General features: G+C 50.0%; 1 protein-coding gene and 1 long non-coding RNA gene across 2 annotated transcripts; one reads left to right on the top strand and one right to left on the bottom strand.

The window, feature by feature from the left end:
* The first annotated feature begins 12,336 nt into the window (after positions 1-12,336).
* On the top strand, positions 12,337-14,906 carry LOC118095906 (E3 ubiquitin-protein ligase TRIM56-like). The gene is given in 2 exon segments (XM_035137234.3): positions 12,337-14,096; positions 14,098-14,906. Coding segments are annotated over 2 exon segments (1,980 nt in total). The 5' UTR covers positions 12,337-12,882; the 3' UTR covers positions 14,864-14,906.
* A 307-nt stretch (positions 14,907-15,213) lies between these two features.
* Positions 15,214-17,374, bottom strand: LOC148684157 (uncharacterized). Its single transcript, XR_015946667.1, has 2 exons — positions 16,569-17,374; positions 15,214-16,391 (listed from the first exon to the last, which is right to left on the bottom strand). It is a non-coding gene; the product is annotated as an uncharacterized LOC148684157 (long non-coding RNA).
* Positions 17,375-17,498: the final 124 nt, after the last annotated feature.

Here is a 17,498-nt window from a genome sequence, read left to right as displayed (position 1 = left end):
GTCATAGCATAAATTGGTAATTGTACAGGGAGAAAGGATGAGGGAATTTCGAAACCAAAGTTGGGAAATTTATTGTACTGAGAGCAGCGACGGAGGAAGGAAAATAGAGGGAACGTTTGAGGGGTGGGAAGTCAGCTTTTAAATCAGTACTAAATTTGAATAATAATAATAATAATAATAATAATAAGTTGTACCCCGCCCACCTAACTGGGTTGCCCCAACCACTCTGGGCAGCTTCCAGCATATATAAACACATAGTAAATCATTAAACCTTAAAAAGCTTCCCTACACAAGGCTGCTTTCAGATGTTTCCTAAATGTTATATAATTGCTGCTCTCCTTAACATCTGAAGGGCATAGCTGCCAAGTTTTCCCTTTTCTCGCAAGGAAGCCTATTCAGCATAAGGGAATTTCCCTTTAATAATAATAATAATAATAATAATAATAATAATAATAATAATAATAATAATAATTTATTATTTATACCCCGCCCATCTGGCCGGGTTCCCCCAGCCACTCTGGGCGGCTTCCAACAAAACAGAAATTCTAAAATACAGAAATCCATCAAACATTAAAATACAGAAATCCATCAAACATTAAAAGCTTCCCTAAACAGGGCTGCCTTGAGATGCCTTCTAAAGGTCTGGTAGTTGTTGTTCTCTTTGACCTCTAGTGGGAGGGCATTCCACAGGGTGGGTGCCACTACCGAGAAGGCCCTCTGCCTGGTTCCCTGTAACTTGGCTTCTCGCAATGAGGGAACCGCCAGAAGGCCCTCGGAGCTGGACCTCAGTGTCTGGGCAGAATGATGGAGGTGGAGACGCTCCTTCAGGTATACCGGACCGAGGCCATTTAGGGCTTTAAAGGTCAGCACCAACACTTTGAATTGTGCTCGGAAACATACTGGGAGCCAATGTAGGTCTTTCAGGACCGGTGTTATGTGGTCCCGGCGGCCGCTCCCAGTCACCAGTCTAGCTGCCGCATTATAATAATAATAATAATAATTTATTATTTATACCCCGCCCATCTGGCCGGGTTCCCCCAGCCACTCTGGGCGGCTTCCAACAAAACAGAAATTCTAAAATACAAAAATCCATCAAACATTAAAAGCTTCCCTAAACAGGGCTGCCTTGAGATGCCTTCTAAAGGTCTGGTAATTGTTCTCTTTGACCTCTAGTGGGAGGGCATTCCACAGGGTGGGTGCCACTACCGAGAAGGCCCTCTGCCTGGTTCCCTGTAACTTGGCTTCTCGTAATGAGGGAACCGCCAGAAGGCCCTCGGAGCTGGACCTCAGTGTCCGGGCAAAACGATGGGGGTGGAGACGCTCCTTCAGGTATACCGGACCGAGGCCGTTTAGGGCTTTAAAGGTCAGTACCAACACTTTGAATTGTGCTCGGAAACGTACTGGGAGCCAATGCAGGTCTTTCAAGACCGGTGTTATATGGTCTCGGCAGCCGCTCCCAGTCACCAGTCTAGCTGCCGCATTCTGGATTAGTTGTAGTTTCCGGGTCACCTTCAAAGGTAGCCCCACGTAGAGCGCATTGCAGTAGTCCAAGCGGGAGATAACTAGAGCATGCACCACTCTGGAGAGACAGTCAGTGGGCAGGTAGGGACTCAGCCTGCGTACCAGATGGAGCTGATAGACAGCTGCCCTGGACACAGAATTGACCTGTGCCTCCATGGACAGCTGTGAGTCTAAGGTGACTCCCAGGCTGCGCACCTGGTCTTTCAGGGGCACAGTTACCCCATTCAGGACCAGGGAGTCCTCCACACCCGCCCGCCTCCTGTCCCCCACAAACAGTACTTCTGTCTTGTCAGGATTCAATCTCAATCTGTTAGCCGCCATCCATCCTCCAACCGCCTCCAAGCACTCACACAGGACCTTCACCGCCTTCACTGGATCTGATTTAAAAGAGAGGTAGAGCTGGGTATCATCAGCATACTGATGGACACCCAGCCCAAACCCCCTGATGATCTCTCCCAGCGGCTGCATATAGATGTTAAAAAGCATGGGGGAGAGGACAGAACCCTGAGGCACCCCACAAGTGAGAGCCCAGGGGTCTGAACACTCATCCCCCACCACCACTTTCTGAACACGGCCCAGGAGGAAGGAGCGGAACCACTGCATGACAGTGCCCCCAGCTCCCAAGCCCTCTAGACGGTCCAGAAGGATGTTATGGTCGATGGTGTCAAAAGCCGCTGAGAGATCCAGCAGAACAAGTAAACAGCTCTTACCTTTGTCCCTAGCCCGCCGGAGATCATCGACCAGTGCGACCAAGGCAGTTTCAGTCCCATGATGAGGCCTGAATCCTGACTGGAAGGGATCCAAATGGTCCGCTTCTTCCAGGCGTGCCTGAAGTTGTTCAGCAACCACTCGCTCAACCACCTTGCCCAAGAATGGAAGATTTGAGACTGGGCGATAGTTGGCCATATTGGCCGGATCTAAAGATGGTTTTTTAAGAAGCGGTTTAATAACCGCCTCTTTCAGCGGGTCTGGGAAGGCTCCTTCATGGAGAGAAGCATTTACCAACCCGCGAAGCCCATCGCCCAGCCCTTCCTGGCTAGCTTTTATAAGCCAGGATGGGCAAGGATCAAGGAGACAGGTGGTTGGTTTCACTCGTCGAAGCAGCCTGTCCACATCCTCGGAGGTAACAGATTGAAATTGATCCCACAAAACTTGACTAGACAGGACTCTAGCACTCCCCTGCCCCCGCCCTGCCCCCACGGTGGAGTCTACCTCTTCCCGAATCTGAGCGACTTTATCTGCAAAAAACTTTGCAAAATCATTGCAGGAGATCATGTGGCCCGTACTGGGCCCGGATGGAGCAGGTGGTTCCGCTAAATTGCGAACCACCTGGAAGAGTCTCCTCCTGCTGTTTTCTGCAGATGCGATGGAGACGGTGAAGAAGGTCCTCTTCGCCATCGCCATTGCCACTTGGTAGGCTCGAAGTTGAGCTCTAGCCCGTGTCCGGTCTGATTCAAAATGAGTTTTCCGCCACCGGCGCTCTAGCCGTCTCAATGACTGTTTCATCGCCCTCAGCGCCGGGGAAAACCACAGGGCTGTCCGGGCTCCATGCAATCTGAGAGGGCGCTTCGGAGCCAGACAGTCAATAGCGCTGGTTAACTCCGCATTCCAGCGGGCCACCAGGGAATCAGCTGAAAGGCCATCGACATGGGATAAAATATCCCCTACCACTCTCTGGAAGCCAATTGGATCCATTAAGTAGCGGGGGCGGACCATCCGAATCGGTCCCACCTCCCTGCAGAGGGGAAGGGTTGCGGAGAAGTCCAGTTGCACCAGAAAGTGATCTGACCATGGCACTTCTTTTGTTTCGCTTTTACTTAATGTCAGATCACCAACATCCATAGAGGTAAACACCAAGTCCAAGGCATGTCCGCGGCTATGAGTTGGGCCAGACTTATTCAGGGACAGCCCCATGGTGGCCATGCTTTCCACGAAGTCCCGAGCGGCTCCTTGTAAGGTCGTGTCGGCATGGATGTTAAAATCCCCTAAGACAACCAAGCTAGGTGTCTCCAGGAGCACATCCGACACGACCTGAAGCAGCTCAGGCAGGGAATCCTTGGTGCAGCGGGGGGGTCGGTACACCAAAAGGGAGAACTTGGCAGCTATGCTGAAGGAAAGGGTGCCACTACCAAAAAGGCCCTCTGAAAATCAATTTGTATTGATTTGGTGAAAAATTGTTTAAAATTATGGAAAATCAATTTTTAAAAATTGGCAAAAAAGAACTCAAGGGGAGGGGAACAGTAATTAAAAAAAACAATTAAACATTGTGTGACTTTCTAGGGAGAGCAAAGACATAGCTGTCAAGTTTTCCCTTTTCTCGCGAGGAAGCCTATTCAGCATAAGGGAATTTCCCGTTAAAAAAAGGGAGAACTTGACAGCTATGAGCAAAGAACCACCAGGTGATGCCATTGAGCAACTTACTTGCCTAGTTAAGGCTTTGTGATTATGTGATTATGTCTTCCTGTCTTTCTTTTTCAACGAAGCTCTTGGCACAGGCTTTCCTGACAGGAAGACCACGGCTCAGACCCCAACCTTAGCCTACCTTTATCCAGGTGGCCTTGAAAAGTGATCTGTGTTGGCTTCCGGTTGACCACGCCATCTTGCTCAGACGGGGGTCCGCACAGCGGAGCGGACCTCGGCGCTTCAGAGGTGGAGGGAATCGTTCCAGCGAAGCGAAACCTCCTTAAAAGCCCCAAATCGAGCTTTTTGGGGACAGATTTTGCCTGGCGGCGCCAAAAGCGGGCTCTCTCCTCCCCGGATCGGCTTTGTTTAAGCCCCCGAGAGCGAGGAGGTGAACCGCGGCGGACAGGCTGACATTGCTGCTCTGAGAGTGCGAAGCTGCGAGTCTGGGAAGTGGAGGTGGCCAATTCTTCAAAGAACATTCAGCAAATGAATAGACTGTGAGTAATTTGGATTCTTTGGAATGTAAATTAAGGCAACAATTTGGACCTGGGAGAGAGGGGAAAAGAGGAAGCCACACACCCCCCCCTACGGTAACATAAGAGACAGTAAACAGAAACCCGAAGCCGTAAACAGAAGATTTCAACTTAAAAGGATTCCTCAAAGGCATCAAAGAGAATCTCCCCTAAATGCAGGGTAAAAGGGGAGAGAGACTGTGGTTGTGATTGCCCTGCAGAAAGAAGTTAAGACTAAGAAAGACCTTTCTGTTCCTCGGGAGCCGGCAGCCCAGACAATCCAGTGAGTTGATCAGGATTTATAGTTAAATTCTATTTCTATCTTTATCTCTGGACTTTTTGGAAATTCTTTTTTGGTTTATATACTTTTGAAATGTGAGTTCGAACTTTATTTTTAAGAATGCAGCCAGCTTGTTAAAATGGAGTCGAGAAAATAGACTGCGATTATATTCCACCCCATGTGACAAGTTTTGACCTTGACAGGACTGAACTATGTCAACAAAAAGGTACCCGCCTGAGTTTCAGCGGACTGTTTTGACCTTAATGTGGGAAGCAAGAATAGAACTATGTCAAGAGGAGACACAACGGCAAGTGTTACAGCAACAATTCCAGATGATGATGGCAGAATATGATTTCTTAGAAGATGAAGCTTTTGAAACTGAAGAAGACGAATGTGAGAATGACAATGATGAGGACTGTGATGACTTAACACAAAATGAAGCCCATCACGAAAAAAATGATGATTTTACTCTACAAAAAGTTGGATGGAGTGCCTCCCCTTCGAGGGGGGCACGATTGGACTTACTGGAACTCCAGAATGACCACAGGGAAGAAGGAAAAATTAAGCAGAGAAGAGAAGAAGCTCAGGGGTCTGATATGGAGGCCTGGATGGCAAAAGACTGTAAACAGGGGGTGGGGTGAAGGGAAAGTGAAGTTGTGATTGTAAGGATGGGTTAATAGGACTATAACTGGACTGCTGACTATGGAACTTGCTGGATTGGTGGGGTGGAGCCAGTACTCGGGGGGGTGTAAGGTTAGTTTGGGAATAATTATAGGTTTAAAAAGTGAATTGATTCTGGAAAAAGGTGAAAATATGGAGGCCTATAGAGGGGTAAAAATTAGGCACGGGAAGAAAAAATGGGAGTTTGATTTCTCAGTGATTGGACAATAGGCGAAAATGATAATAGTTAGTTTAAAAGTGGTACAAGATATAAAGGTGTATGTTATAAAATATGAACTATGAAACTGTTGAAGATGATAAATAAGGGAGGAAAACCGGGGAAGGGGGGAGGGTGGGGAAGCCCACAAAATATGGTTTAACAATTATGAATTTAACAATTATGATGAATTTTTTTTTGTCTTTTTTCCTTTTTGTCTTTTTTTTTCTTCTCTTTTTTCTCTTTTTCTCTTTTTGTATTTTCTTTTTTTTTGGTATGACAATAGATGGTTGGATGGATGAACTCCTGCGTACTGCCCTGGTTCACTGGAGCTCCCTGGTGGCAGGGGGGGGGCTTCGGGGGCAGGGGAGGGGGAGGAGGACAGAAACCCAATCATAAAATGGACCACTTCTGACTGTTCACCTGCGTGGGATACTTCTGTGGCAGGGGAGGACCCATGGAGGGGGGTGGGAAGAAGGTGGAAAAGGTGTATATGTATGTACCATCTTTTGTAATTTGTAAAATCAATAAAAATTATGTTTAAAAAAAAAAAGAAAAGTGATCTGTGTTTACAATTTATTTTACTTTCCCCATACGTAGCCCACCTTCCAGCCCCCTCCCCCAGGAGCTCAAGGTGACCCACATATAATAATTGGTTGGTTGGCATCTGTCCGTCTTGTGAGGAGGAGAGCACCCCTGGGAGTTGGCTCCTCTGCCTTCAAGGGGTGAAGTCAAACTGCTGGAAGGTTGCAGCACCTATATCTGTGGCTGCAGAGACCGATACGGGAGAGACATGTTTTATTGCAGCTGGGGAAGAGGAAGGCGTCCAGCTGAGCTGCTGCAGATGCACCATGCCATTTCTTCTCTCTGCTCTCCTCTCGGAGGTCATTTCTTCTCTATTCTTTGCTATGGACTTGGCTGCCCGTCTCCAGGCACTGAGATATTCTGAAAGGGATCCCACACGGCAGGGTTGATGTCGCCAGCCTTCTTGTCACGTTTGCAGACATCTTTGTAATGCAGAGTTGGCCTTCCAGTGATGCCTGGTGCCGGGAGCCAGCTCGCCGTGGGGCACATCCTTGGAGATCCTGCCATCTTCCATTCTGTGGACGTGGACCAAGCCAGCATGGATGTTGCAGAGACAGGAGTGTGAACTAATAAGAGAATGCATGGTTCTTCCCCCCCCCCTCTCCTCAATTAACCCCCACAAGGACCCTGTGAGGGAAGGCTGAGAGGCAGCGATCAGCCCCCAAGGTCACCCAGTGAGTTTATTGTATCAGGAGGGAATTAGCTTACTAAAGGTAGGGGCACCTTGGTTCTCAAACTTAATCCATTCCGGAAGTCCGTTCCAAAACCAAAGCGTTCCAAAACCAAGGCACGCTTTCCCATGGATTAATCCATTCCAGACTTTTAAAAACAAGCCCTAAAACAGAAATTTAACATGAATTTTACTATCTAACGAGACCATTGATCCATAAAATGAAAGCACTAAACAATGTACTGCAGTCACACAATCACTCAGTATCTGAACTGGGTTCCACAGTCATAAAAACAAACAAAAAAAGAGCCACAAAAACACAAAACAAATAGCAAAAACAGACAGACCTCAGCGTAACACTCAAAACAGAAGCGTGGCACTCAAAACGCACCATGTTCGGCTAACAGATAAAGTTCACAAACCGGAACACTTACTTCTGGGTTTGCAGTGTTTGGGTTCCAAGTTGTTTGAGTACCAAGGCGTTTGAGAACCAAGGTAGCACTGTAAATAGAATTGATAAGAGAGTTGAAACAGGGAGAAGCGTTAAAAGCCGTGGCTGAGCCCCTGCACCTGAACTGAGCTATGTGGAGCTTGCGGCCGTGTGGTGAAGAACAAGGCACCTCTGGGCCCACACAGCACACCAGGAATATGCTCTCCTCCAGGCTGTGCTTCAGCTCCAGAGTTCAGCCTTGGGGCATGTGATGCAGCAGCAGAGAATTTCTCTGAGCATACCTAGAATGCCTTTCCCTCAGCCTTGCCCAGTGTGGCATGCTTGGTGTGCTTTGAGGCTTCCAGGTCCCTTCTCTGGGTTTCACTTCCGCCTTCAAAGGCGAAAGCTCTCTTGCAAGGCAGGATTGTTGCTCTGAATGTTTGGGTGTGCGCATTTCCAGCTCTGCCGGCCAGGCTGTGTGCACTGCCTGGGCGTGTGGCAAGGGAGGAGAAGCCTGTGGGTGATCCTTGCATTTTCAAGTGCGGCTGGAGGGTCCCGATCCCGAGGGGTGAACGCCGGGAGCCTCTCTTGTCACTGCTGCACTATCTCACACATGATAATGGGCCACGAAACCGCCTTCTGCAAAAACAAACATGTTATGTCAAAATTAAGGGAGAGAAAAACAACAGTGATCTCATTGTGGGAGTTTACTATAGATCCCCAAGCCAAACTGAGGACACAGATGATGCCTTCCTGGAACAGATGACCAAGCATTCAAAAGGAAGTGAGATAGTAGTAATGGGGGATTTCAACTATCCTGATATTTGTTGGATGTTAAACTCAGCCAAGAGCATAAGGTCGAACAGATTCCTCACTGGCCTTGCAGACAATGTCATTGTCCAGAAAGTGGGAGAAGCAACAAGAGGATCAGCCATTTTAGATCTGGTCCTAACCAATAGTGATGACCTGGTTAGTGGGCTAGAAGTGGCAGGATCATTAGGTGGGAGTGATCATGCTCTTCTGGAGTTTATTATTCAGCGGAAAGAAGCAACCAAGCATACTAAGACTCAAATCCTAGACTTTAAGAAAGCCGAATTCAGAAAACTTAGGGAAATGCTGGGTGAGATCCCATGGACAGAAATACTAAAAGGGAAGGGAGTTCATGATGGTTGGGAGTTTGTTAAAAGGGAGATATTAAAATCACAACTTCAGGCAATACCAATGAGACAGAAACATGGAAGGTGCCTAAAGAAGCCAGGGTGGCTATCTAAAGAACTTTTAACTGAGTTAAGATTTAAAAGGGATATGTACACAAAATGGGAAAAGGGGGAAACCACCAGAGAAGAATTCAAACATATATCCAGCACGTGTAGAGACAAAGTCAGAAAAGCTAAAGCACAGAAAGGGGGAACGAACTAATCAGCTGAGAGTCCTTAGGGGCCAAAACTCCAAAGGGGATGATTTAATACCTGTTTGGTCTTATTTCTTTTCATTTATAAGCTAGAAGGAACACAACCTACCGCACAATCACACACCTGTGGTTTATTCCCCCCCCCCCATTTTATTTCATGCCTGCTTTTGCAGATGTGGGAAGCTGATTTTGGGCACCCATCTGTCTTGGGAGACAATGGAGGAGTGCGCCTTCGGGGGTGAAGCCAAACTGTTGGAAGGTTGCAGCATCTGCTGGGGCTGAAGACACAGATACCTGAGACAAGTTTTTATTTTTATTTTTTATAATAATTTTTATTGCGTTTTTTCCAGAATACAAAGAAAAACACAGACAATGAAAAACACTACAATGAAAACACTAAAAGAAAAATAAACACATAACAAAAAATTTACTTATTCCTATTTTCCTCTCACATTTTATGTAGGGACCCCCTCGGGCTCCCATCCACTGTGGTTCATTAACATACACCATTTTAGCAATTTCTATATCAATTTAATCGCCTTCTATAATCTTGTTTTACACCTTTCACATAACGTGTTCATCATTTCCACAGTTTAATTTCAGCCTAATTCTAATCTTAATATGTAACTTTTGCATATTTTTTTAAAATACAACTTAAATACAACTTAAAATCTGAGACGAGTTTTTAGTGCACCAGGGGCAGATGAAGGCAGCCATTTACGCCGCTGCAGATGGACCAGAGCGTTTCTTCTCTCTGAGCTCCCCTTACGTCATCATTCCCACTCCTCCACTCCAAAAAATATTGCGGCTAAAATGCCTTTTTATTTAAGCAGCTTTGCGCATATCTATTTATATACACACGGGGCAGATAAGACTGTTGATGCACCTTTTTTTTTTTTTTAAGGTAACTGCCTCCCCATACGGTAAGCCACCTTGAGCAGTCAGTCTTGGGCAGAGAAAGACCAAACCACAAATGGGTGTGTAAAGGGAGGTTTTGTGAGCATGCAAGGGCACAGAATACACAAAAGGGAAGAAAGAGGGAAATGCCCAGGTTAGCTGAAGCGTGCAATAAACATCTACCTTTGCGGTTAAAGCTGGTGGTGGGGGTGGTTAGCTGGTGTGGCTAACCGATACGATGACTATAAAAACGGTGTGTAAGGAAGACAAGGGTTCAGCCTCCGACTGCTTTCTTGGTCGCTTGCTGTAACCTTTCCTGCTCCAGCAAGAAATAAAACTTTGCCTTTGATTCTTGGGTGATGTTCTTCGGAGCTGGTGAGTAAAGGACTAGGGGACCTTAGGAGAGTCAAAAGGGAACCCGAGGGTCATCTAGTCCAACCCCTGCGATGCAGGAATCACAGCTGGACGGGGCCCTCTTTTGGCCTGACCCAGCTGCTTTCCTCAGTTCTTGCATCCACGTAGGAAACAGGGTGCTCTCTGACGGGGTCGGGGAGGGGGTCGGGAAGCGGCCTCATGACAACACACATTGCCAAGACCCTGCTTGCGATACCTCCTGGGGGGGGGTCCAGCCTGGATGCCCCAAGAGGAGACGGGCTGCGAGGTTCAAAGGGAGCGAGGAGAGCCAAGGGGAGCGGGTGAGCCAGACGCCCCCTCTCTGGCCCTTCGTTGCGCCCCAGCGAAACCAGCCCCGAGCCCTCCCGCGACCCCCTTGTCGCAACCTCCGAGCCCCGGTGCGCCTTGCGTAAGGTAAAGGGTAAAGGGACCCCTGACCATTAGGCCCAGTCGCGGACGACTCTGGGGTTGTGGCGCTCATCTCGCTTTATTGGCCGAGGGAGCCGGCGTACAGCTTCCAGGTCATGTGGCCAGCATGACAAAGCCACTTCCGGTGAACCAGAGCAGTGCACAGAAACGCCGTTTACCTTCCCGCCGGAGCGGTTCCTATTTATCTACTTGCACTTTGACATGCTTTCGAACTGCTAGGTTGGCAGGAGCAGGGACCGAACAATGGGAGCTCACCCCGTTGCGAGGATTTGAACCGCCGACCTTCTGATCAGCAAGTCCTAGGCTCTGTGGTTTAGACAACAGCACCACTCATGTCCCTGCTCGTTGTGTAGGGGTGCCCAAACTTATTTCAAAGAGAGCCAGATTTGATGAAGTGAACATGCGTGAGGGCCGACCAAAGCTGCTTCTTCTTTTTTAACGATTTTACCCCAATGTTGTTAAACCTTTTTGTGGGTTGAAGTTGTTGGGCAGGCAAGCTGCCAGCCAGTCGGGAATCGCCCCGAGATATGGGGTTCGGGCAGCGGCCTTTGGCACAGAGACCTTCAGAGGGTTAAGGGCCTCCGGGGTGGGTCGGTGGGCGGTCCTTCTCTCCCTGGATCCCGTGGAAGGGGAGGTCATGCTGATCGCAAGGGCCTCCATGAGAGCTGTCCATGAGAGCTGTCCAAGGGTGCCCCGGCCAGCCCCAGGAGTCTCCTGGGAACCCCATAACCCCCACTCCTGATGGAAAGAGCCGCCCCGCACTTCTGGCTCACACCCATCTTCCTTGGACGTGTTGTAAAAACCGGGGGTCAGCTGTGCAGCTCAACCCACAGAGTGTGGCGCTTTCAACCCCGTCTGCGGGTTTCCCCGTGTTTGAGGCTGTGCGTTTAACACGCTCCTGTTCGTGCCCTAGTGCACTTATGGACATTGTACAGAGCCTTGATTTCCTTACATCAGGCGCAAGGGCTCCCTCTCCTGCCTCCTGGGCACACACCGATCGGAGAGCACCCTCTCACCCCAGGCTCCTAGCAGGAGAAAAGGGGGGAGCCCCAACAGGGCAGCTGCCTGGGCCTCTCCAGGTAAGGCTGAAGGAAACACCCCCCCCCCCAAATGAAGCCCCAGGCTAAGGCAGAGCTCTCCAGATGTTGCTGGACTCCAACTCCCTCCCTGAGTGCTGACCTTGCAGGGAATTCAAAAGTCCAGCCATATCTGGTGTTTGCAGTACTTTTGTCCCAAGAGGACTGGACAGTCAGGGAGGAGGGAGGGTATCCTTGGCTCCTAGCCACAATTGAGACTCTGCTGTGCCTCAGTGGTTGGTGATCCGCTCCACTGTCAAACTGCTCTTACTATCAGAATGTTCTTCTTGATGTTTACGCTGGAATTTCCTTTCTTGTAACTTGAATCCATTAATTCAGGTCCTCCCCTTGGAGCAGCAGAAAACAAGCTTGCTTCATCTTCAATGTGACAGGCCTTGAGATGTTTGTGGGATGTGAAATACAAGAGCAGTCAAGTACAACATCCCTAGAGTGGACATAGAAGGGGATGTCTGGGCCAGCCAGTCGGAACTTCCTGTTTCTCCTAGGCTGGGACAGACTTCCTCTGCATGTGACTAGAGGTGGGCGTGGCCTCACCTGTGCAGGTAACAAAAGCATAGGACTGACCGCCATCTCTCTCTCTCTCTGACCACATTTGTCATTGAAGCAATATCTACTTAGCCTAAGATGCCCTCTTGGATTCCAGCCAAGAGAGGACAAAGGAGCTGTCTCCTTATGGGATAGTTTCCAGGTATATTACTTTTCCAAGCTAACTCTGCCTTCTGGGATGCAATTGTGAACAGAATGTGTGAGTAAACCCTTTTTATACTTTTATAAAAGACTGTGTCGTGTCTTATCTTTTATGAGGGAATGAAGGGGAAAATACCAGGACAGTTATTATAGAGGCTATAGCGAGCCTGAGCAACACATCTGCTGTGGGAGTTTAAAAGGGGAATGTTACTCTGCTAAATTGTGGAACTTGTTAACACAAGTTGGAATAAGATATAATCAAACAATATATCCTCTCCTGCATCCCTGAACATTCCCACAATGTTTGAAGATGGCTCTCATATCTCCTCTCAGTCTCCTCTTTTCCAGGCTAAACATACCCAGCTCCCTCAACCGCTCTTCATAAGGCGTAGTTTTCAGACCCTTGATCATCTTGGCAGCCCATCTCTGCATATCTTCCAGCTTGTCAATATCCTCCTTAAATTGTGCTGCTCTGGATTTCTGATGATGTGGCCTAGAATCACATTAGTCTTTTTTTGCTGCTGCATCACACCGTTGACTCATTTTGAGCTTGTGATTTACTAAAACCCCTGGATCCTTTTCACAGCGCTCTCTCTTTCTCTCTCTCTCTCTCTCTCTTGTCCACCCCCTTGCAGGTTCCTTTCAAGGCACTGAGAGGAGCAATCTCCCAGCAGCGGGGGCCACCCCACCATGGCTGCCAAGGCCCCGTCCCTCTCCGAAGCCCTCACCAGCGGCTTCCTGACCTGCACCATCTGCCTGGAGTGCCTCCGCCGCCCCAAGATCCTGCCCTGCCTGCACAGCTACTGCCAGGAGTGCCTGCGGAAGTTGGCAGGAGGCCGGAAGGAGCTGCAGTGCCCGGAGTGCCGTGAGGGGGTGGCCCTCCCAGAGGGGGGCGTGGGCGCTCTCCGGACCAACTTCTTCATCAACGGCCTGCTGGACCTGGTCCGCCCCGCAAGGGAGGCAGAGCCCACCTGCAGCCTTTGCCCGCTCACTGGTCAGGAGGCCAGCCGGCTGGCTGTCTCCCGCTGCCTGGACTGCGCCGAAGACATGTGCCGGGACTGCGCCAGTGGGCACCGCTGCTCCCGCCTCACCCACCTCCACCTTGTGGTGGCCATGGAGGACTACCTCTCCGGGGAGCACGACGAGGAGATCCGGAAGCGCCAGGCGCTGCGGTGCAAGGAGCACGCTGGCGAGGAGCTGCGCTTCTTCTGCACGCCTTGTGCCGCCGTCCTCTGCCGGGAGTGCCGCCTGGGGGCCCACCTCCAGCACCCTTGCCTGTCCCTGCCTGAGGCGGCCCAGGCCCGCCGGCCGGTCATTGTGGAGCACCTGTCTGGGGTGGAGGAGACGGTGCAGGTCATCCGGATGGGGAGGGCCAACCTGGAGAGGGAGGCAGCACAGCTGCAGGTGCGCACGGCTAGCATCCGGGATGCAGTGGAGCAGGCATGCTCACGGGTGGTGCAGCGGCTGCTGGCTCACCAGGAGGAGGTCCTGACCCAGCTGGAGGACTATGTGGAGGAGCGGCAGAAGGCCTGCCAGTCCCTCTGCTCCGATCTGGAGTTCCAAGAGGTGGCCTCCAGCACAGTGGCCTTTGCCCAGAAGGTGCTGGGCCTGGGGAGGGAGGTGGAGATCGTCTCCCTGGAGCAGGTCATCTGTGAGCGTCTCAGGCATTTGCAAGGCTTCTCCTGGGAGCCGCTGGCCACCCGCCTGCCCTGCCTGGTGGTTGAGGCTGAGATCGAGGGCAGCAGCCCCCGCCTGTTCCACCTGGAGTTCCGGGAGGAGAGCCCTGCAGGAGTGCCAGAGGGCTACAAGGAGGCAGCCACGAAAGGGGCAAAGAAGAAGAAGAAGGAGGAGCCTGCCGAGGAGGGATCCCAGACGACCGTCCTCACCCCCCTTCTGGCACCCAAGCTTCTGGGTCAAGACACCCAGCGACAAGAAACGCCCCCAAGTCACAGGGCTCTGCCCCTTTGGCTCCAGAGAGCTGCTGGTGGCTGACAAGCAAAACCAGAAGCTGAAGCGCTTCTCCCTGCAGGGGGAGTTCAAGGGCACCATCCCTATCCCCAGTGGCGTGGCCCCGGTCAGCGTGGCCGTTGTGGGCAGCAAGGTGGCCTTCACGGCCGGCTCCTGCCTCTACCTCCTGAATGGTGAGGGTGGCCTCGTGTGGCAGAAGGCCCTGCAAAGGGGGCAGGCCAGTCATGCCGTGGTGGCACTGGGGGGAGACCGTGTGGCAGTATGCGTGGCTGGGCAGTTGGAGGTGTACGACCTGGAGGGGCGGCTGCTGCAGAAGATTGTGCCCGAGGGCAGTGCGGAGAGGTGCCTTGTTTTCCTGGCCAAGCGCAAGGACGGCTTTGTGGGCTCGGACTGGTACCGCCGCAGCGTGGTCCTGTTTACCAGGACAGGGCAGCTGGTGGCAGAGTGTTCTGAGGATCAGCTGGGCGAGTGCCAGCCGGGGGCCGTCTGTGCTGACGCCACGGGCCTCATCTATGTGGTCCTGCGGGAGCTGAACAAGGTGGTGGCCTTCTCCCCCAGCGGGGAGGGCTTGGGGGCCTTCCTCACTGCCGAGAACAGCATCGACCGGCCACGGGTGGTTACGGTGACTGGGGAGGGACGCTTTGCTGTGGCTCTGAGCAACGGCACCGTCCACATCTTCCGGATCAGATATCAGGGCAAGTGAGACAGAGGAAGGCTGGGGGGGGTTGAAAGCTGTAAGTCCCAGAGTTAATGACCCAAGAGTTAATGACCCTGAAGCATACTTAACCCGAAGTATGAATGTAATTGTTTCTGGAAGTCTGTACTTAACCTGAAGCGAACTTTCCCATGGAAAGTGGTTTAATCCATTCCCGATGGGTCCGCGGAGTACTCAACCTGAAGCATACTTAACCCGAAGTATGAGTGTAATTGGTTCCGGAAGTCTGTACTTAACTTGAAGCAATCTTTCCCATTGAAAGTAATGGAAAGTGGATTAATCCGTTCCAGACAGATCCGCGGAGTACTTAAACTGAAAGTACTCAATCCGAAGCGTACTTAAACTGAGGTATGACTGTATTTGCATCTTTGCAAGAGAGGACAATTGTATACAAGCCAAAATAAAAGAGTCTGGATAAAAAACTTCCTGCAGTTCTGAGATTTTTGTCCTGGGGTGCTTTCAGATGGGAACTTAATATGTAAAAGGACCACAGAAACATCTTGTATGAGAAGCATCAACTCCACAGCAAACAGAGGCCTGGAAACCCCTCCCCACATTTTTTGACATGCAGAAAATTCCACTAGGAGCAGCCAGAGAGGTCTGGGAGCAGGAGCTGTTCAGAAATGGGGCAGAATCTCACCATACAGCATATTGGTAACAACAATGATCAGTTATTTGTTTCCTTCATTAATTTGGCATCCCAAAGCGATTTACAATATATTATAACAACTAATAGAATTTCAAATATGGAAACTTCTTGTATATATGAAAACAGTTTCAAACAACAATGCCTTAAATCAGTCTGATTCCAACGCTGATACCGGCTGGAATGAAGATTGTAGAATCATTGGAAAGGACCCTGAGAGTCACCTGGCAAATCCCCAGCAATTTCATTTCCTTTGGAACTTTGATGATTTCAATTCCACCTCTGTGGAAACACCCACACGGACCGTGCATGATGTCGACAAAGATGCACCATGCCATTTCTTCTCTCTGCTCTCCTCTCGGAGGTCATTTCTTCTCTATTCTTTGCTATGGACTTGGCTGCCCATCTCCAGGCACTGAGATCTTCTGAAAGGGATTCCCACACGGCAGGGTTGATGTCGCCAGCCTTCTTGTCACGTTGCAGAGTTGGCCTTCGTGATGCCTGGTGCCGGGAGCCAGCTCGCCGTGGGGCACATCCTTGGAGATCCTGCCATCTTCCATTCTGTGGATGTGGACCAAGCCAGCATGGATGTTGCAGAGACAGGAGTGTGAACTAATAAGAGAATGCATGGTTCTCCCCCCTCTCCTCAATTAACCCCCACAAGGACCCTGTGAGGGTAGGCTGAGAGGCAGCGATCAGCCCCCAAGGTCACCCAGTGAGTTTATTGTATCAGGAGGGAATTAGCTTACTAAAGGTAGGGGCACCTTGGTTCTCAAGCTTAATCTGTTCCGGAAGTCCGTTCCAAAACCAAGGCGTGCTTTCCCATAGAATGTAATGCAATACAGTATGGATTAATCCATTCCAGAAGCCCTAAAACAGAAATTTAACATGAATTTTACTATCTAACGAGACCATTGATCCATAAAATGAAAGCACTAAACAATGTACTGCAGTATCAATCAGTATCTGAACTGGGTTCCACAGTCATAAAAACAAATGAAAAAAAGAGCCACAAAACCACAAAATAAACAGCAAAAACAGACAGACCTCAGCGTAACACTCAAAACGGAAGTTTGGCACTCAAAACGCAGCATGTTCGGCTTCCGGAAAAGGTTCACAAACTGGAACACTTACTTCCGGGATTGCAGTGTTTGGGTTCCAAGTTGTTTGAGTACCAAGGCGTTTGAGAACCAAGGTAGCACTGTAAATAGAATTGATAAGAGAGTTTAAACAGGGAGAAGCGTTAAAAGCCGTGGCTGAGCCCCAGCACCTGAACTGAGCTATGTGGAGCTTGCGGCCGTGTGGTCAAGAACGAGGCACCTCTGGGCCCACACAGCACACCAGGAATATGCTCTCCTCCAGGCCGTGCTTCAGCTCCAGAGTTCAGCCTTGGGGCATGTGATGCAGCAGCAGAGAATGCCTCTGAGCATACCTAGAATGCCTTTCCCTCAGCCTTGCCCAGTGTGACATGCTTGGTGTGCTTTGAGGCTTCCAGGTCCCTTCTCTGGGTTTCACTTCCGCCTTCAAAGGCGAAAGCTCTCTTGCAAGGCAGGATTGTTGCTCTGAATGTTTGGGTGTGCGCATTTCCAGCTCTGCCGGCCGGGCTGTGTGCACTGCCTGGGCGTGTGGCAAGGGAGGGGAAGCCTGTGGGTGATCCTTGCATTTTCAAGTGGGGATAGAGGGGCCGAAAGTCTCTCTTGTCACTGCTGCATTATCTCACACGTGATGATAATGGGCCACGAAACCGCCTTCTGCAAAAAACAACAACATGTTAAGTCTTTAAGCGGCCACCATGATGCTCCACGCCATCTAATATGCTATTGACCCTGCAGGCCATTGTTTTACGAATACTGTATGTGGAAATTTCAACTCAAAGAACATAGAACTGCTACACAGGGGGAACAAACTAATCAGCTGAGAGTCCTTTGGGCCAAAACTCCAAAAGGAATGATTTACCAAACTGTTGGAAGGTTGCAG

This window comes from Zootoca vivipara, chromosome 12 (assembly GCF_965207765.1).
Source record: "Zootoca vivipara chromosome 12, rZooViv2.hap1.1, whole genome shotgun sequence".
Classification (NCBI taxonomy): domain Eukaryota; kingdom Metazoa; phylum Chordata; class Lepidosauria; order Squamata; family Lacertidae; genus Zootoca; species Zootoca vivipara.
The sequence above is the reverse complement of the archived record's forward strand: the minus strand, read 5'-3'. Positions and strand labels throughout refer to the sequence as shown.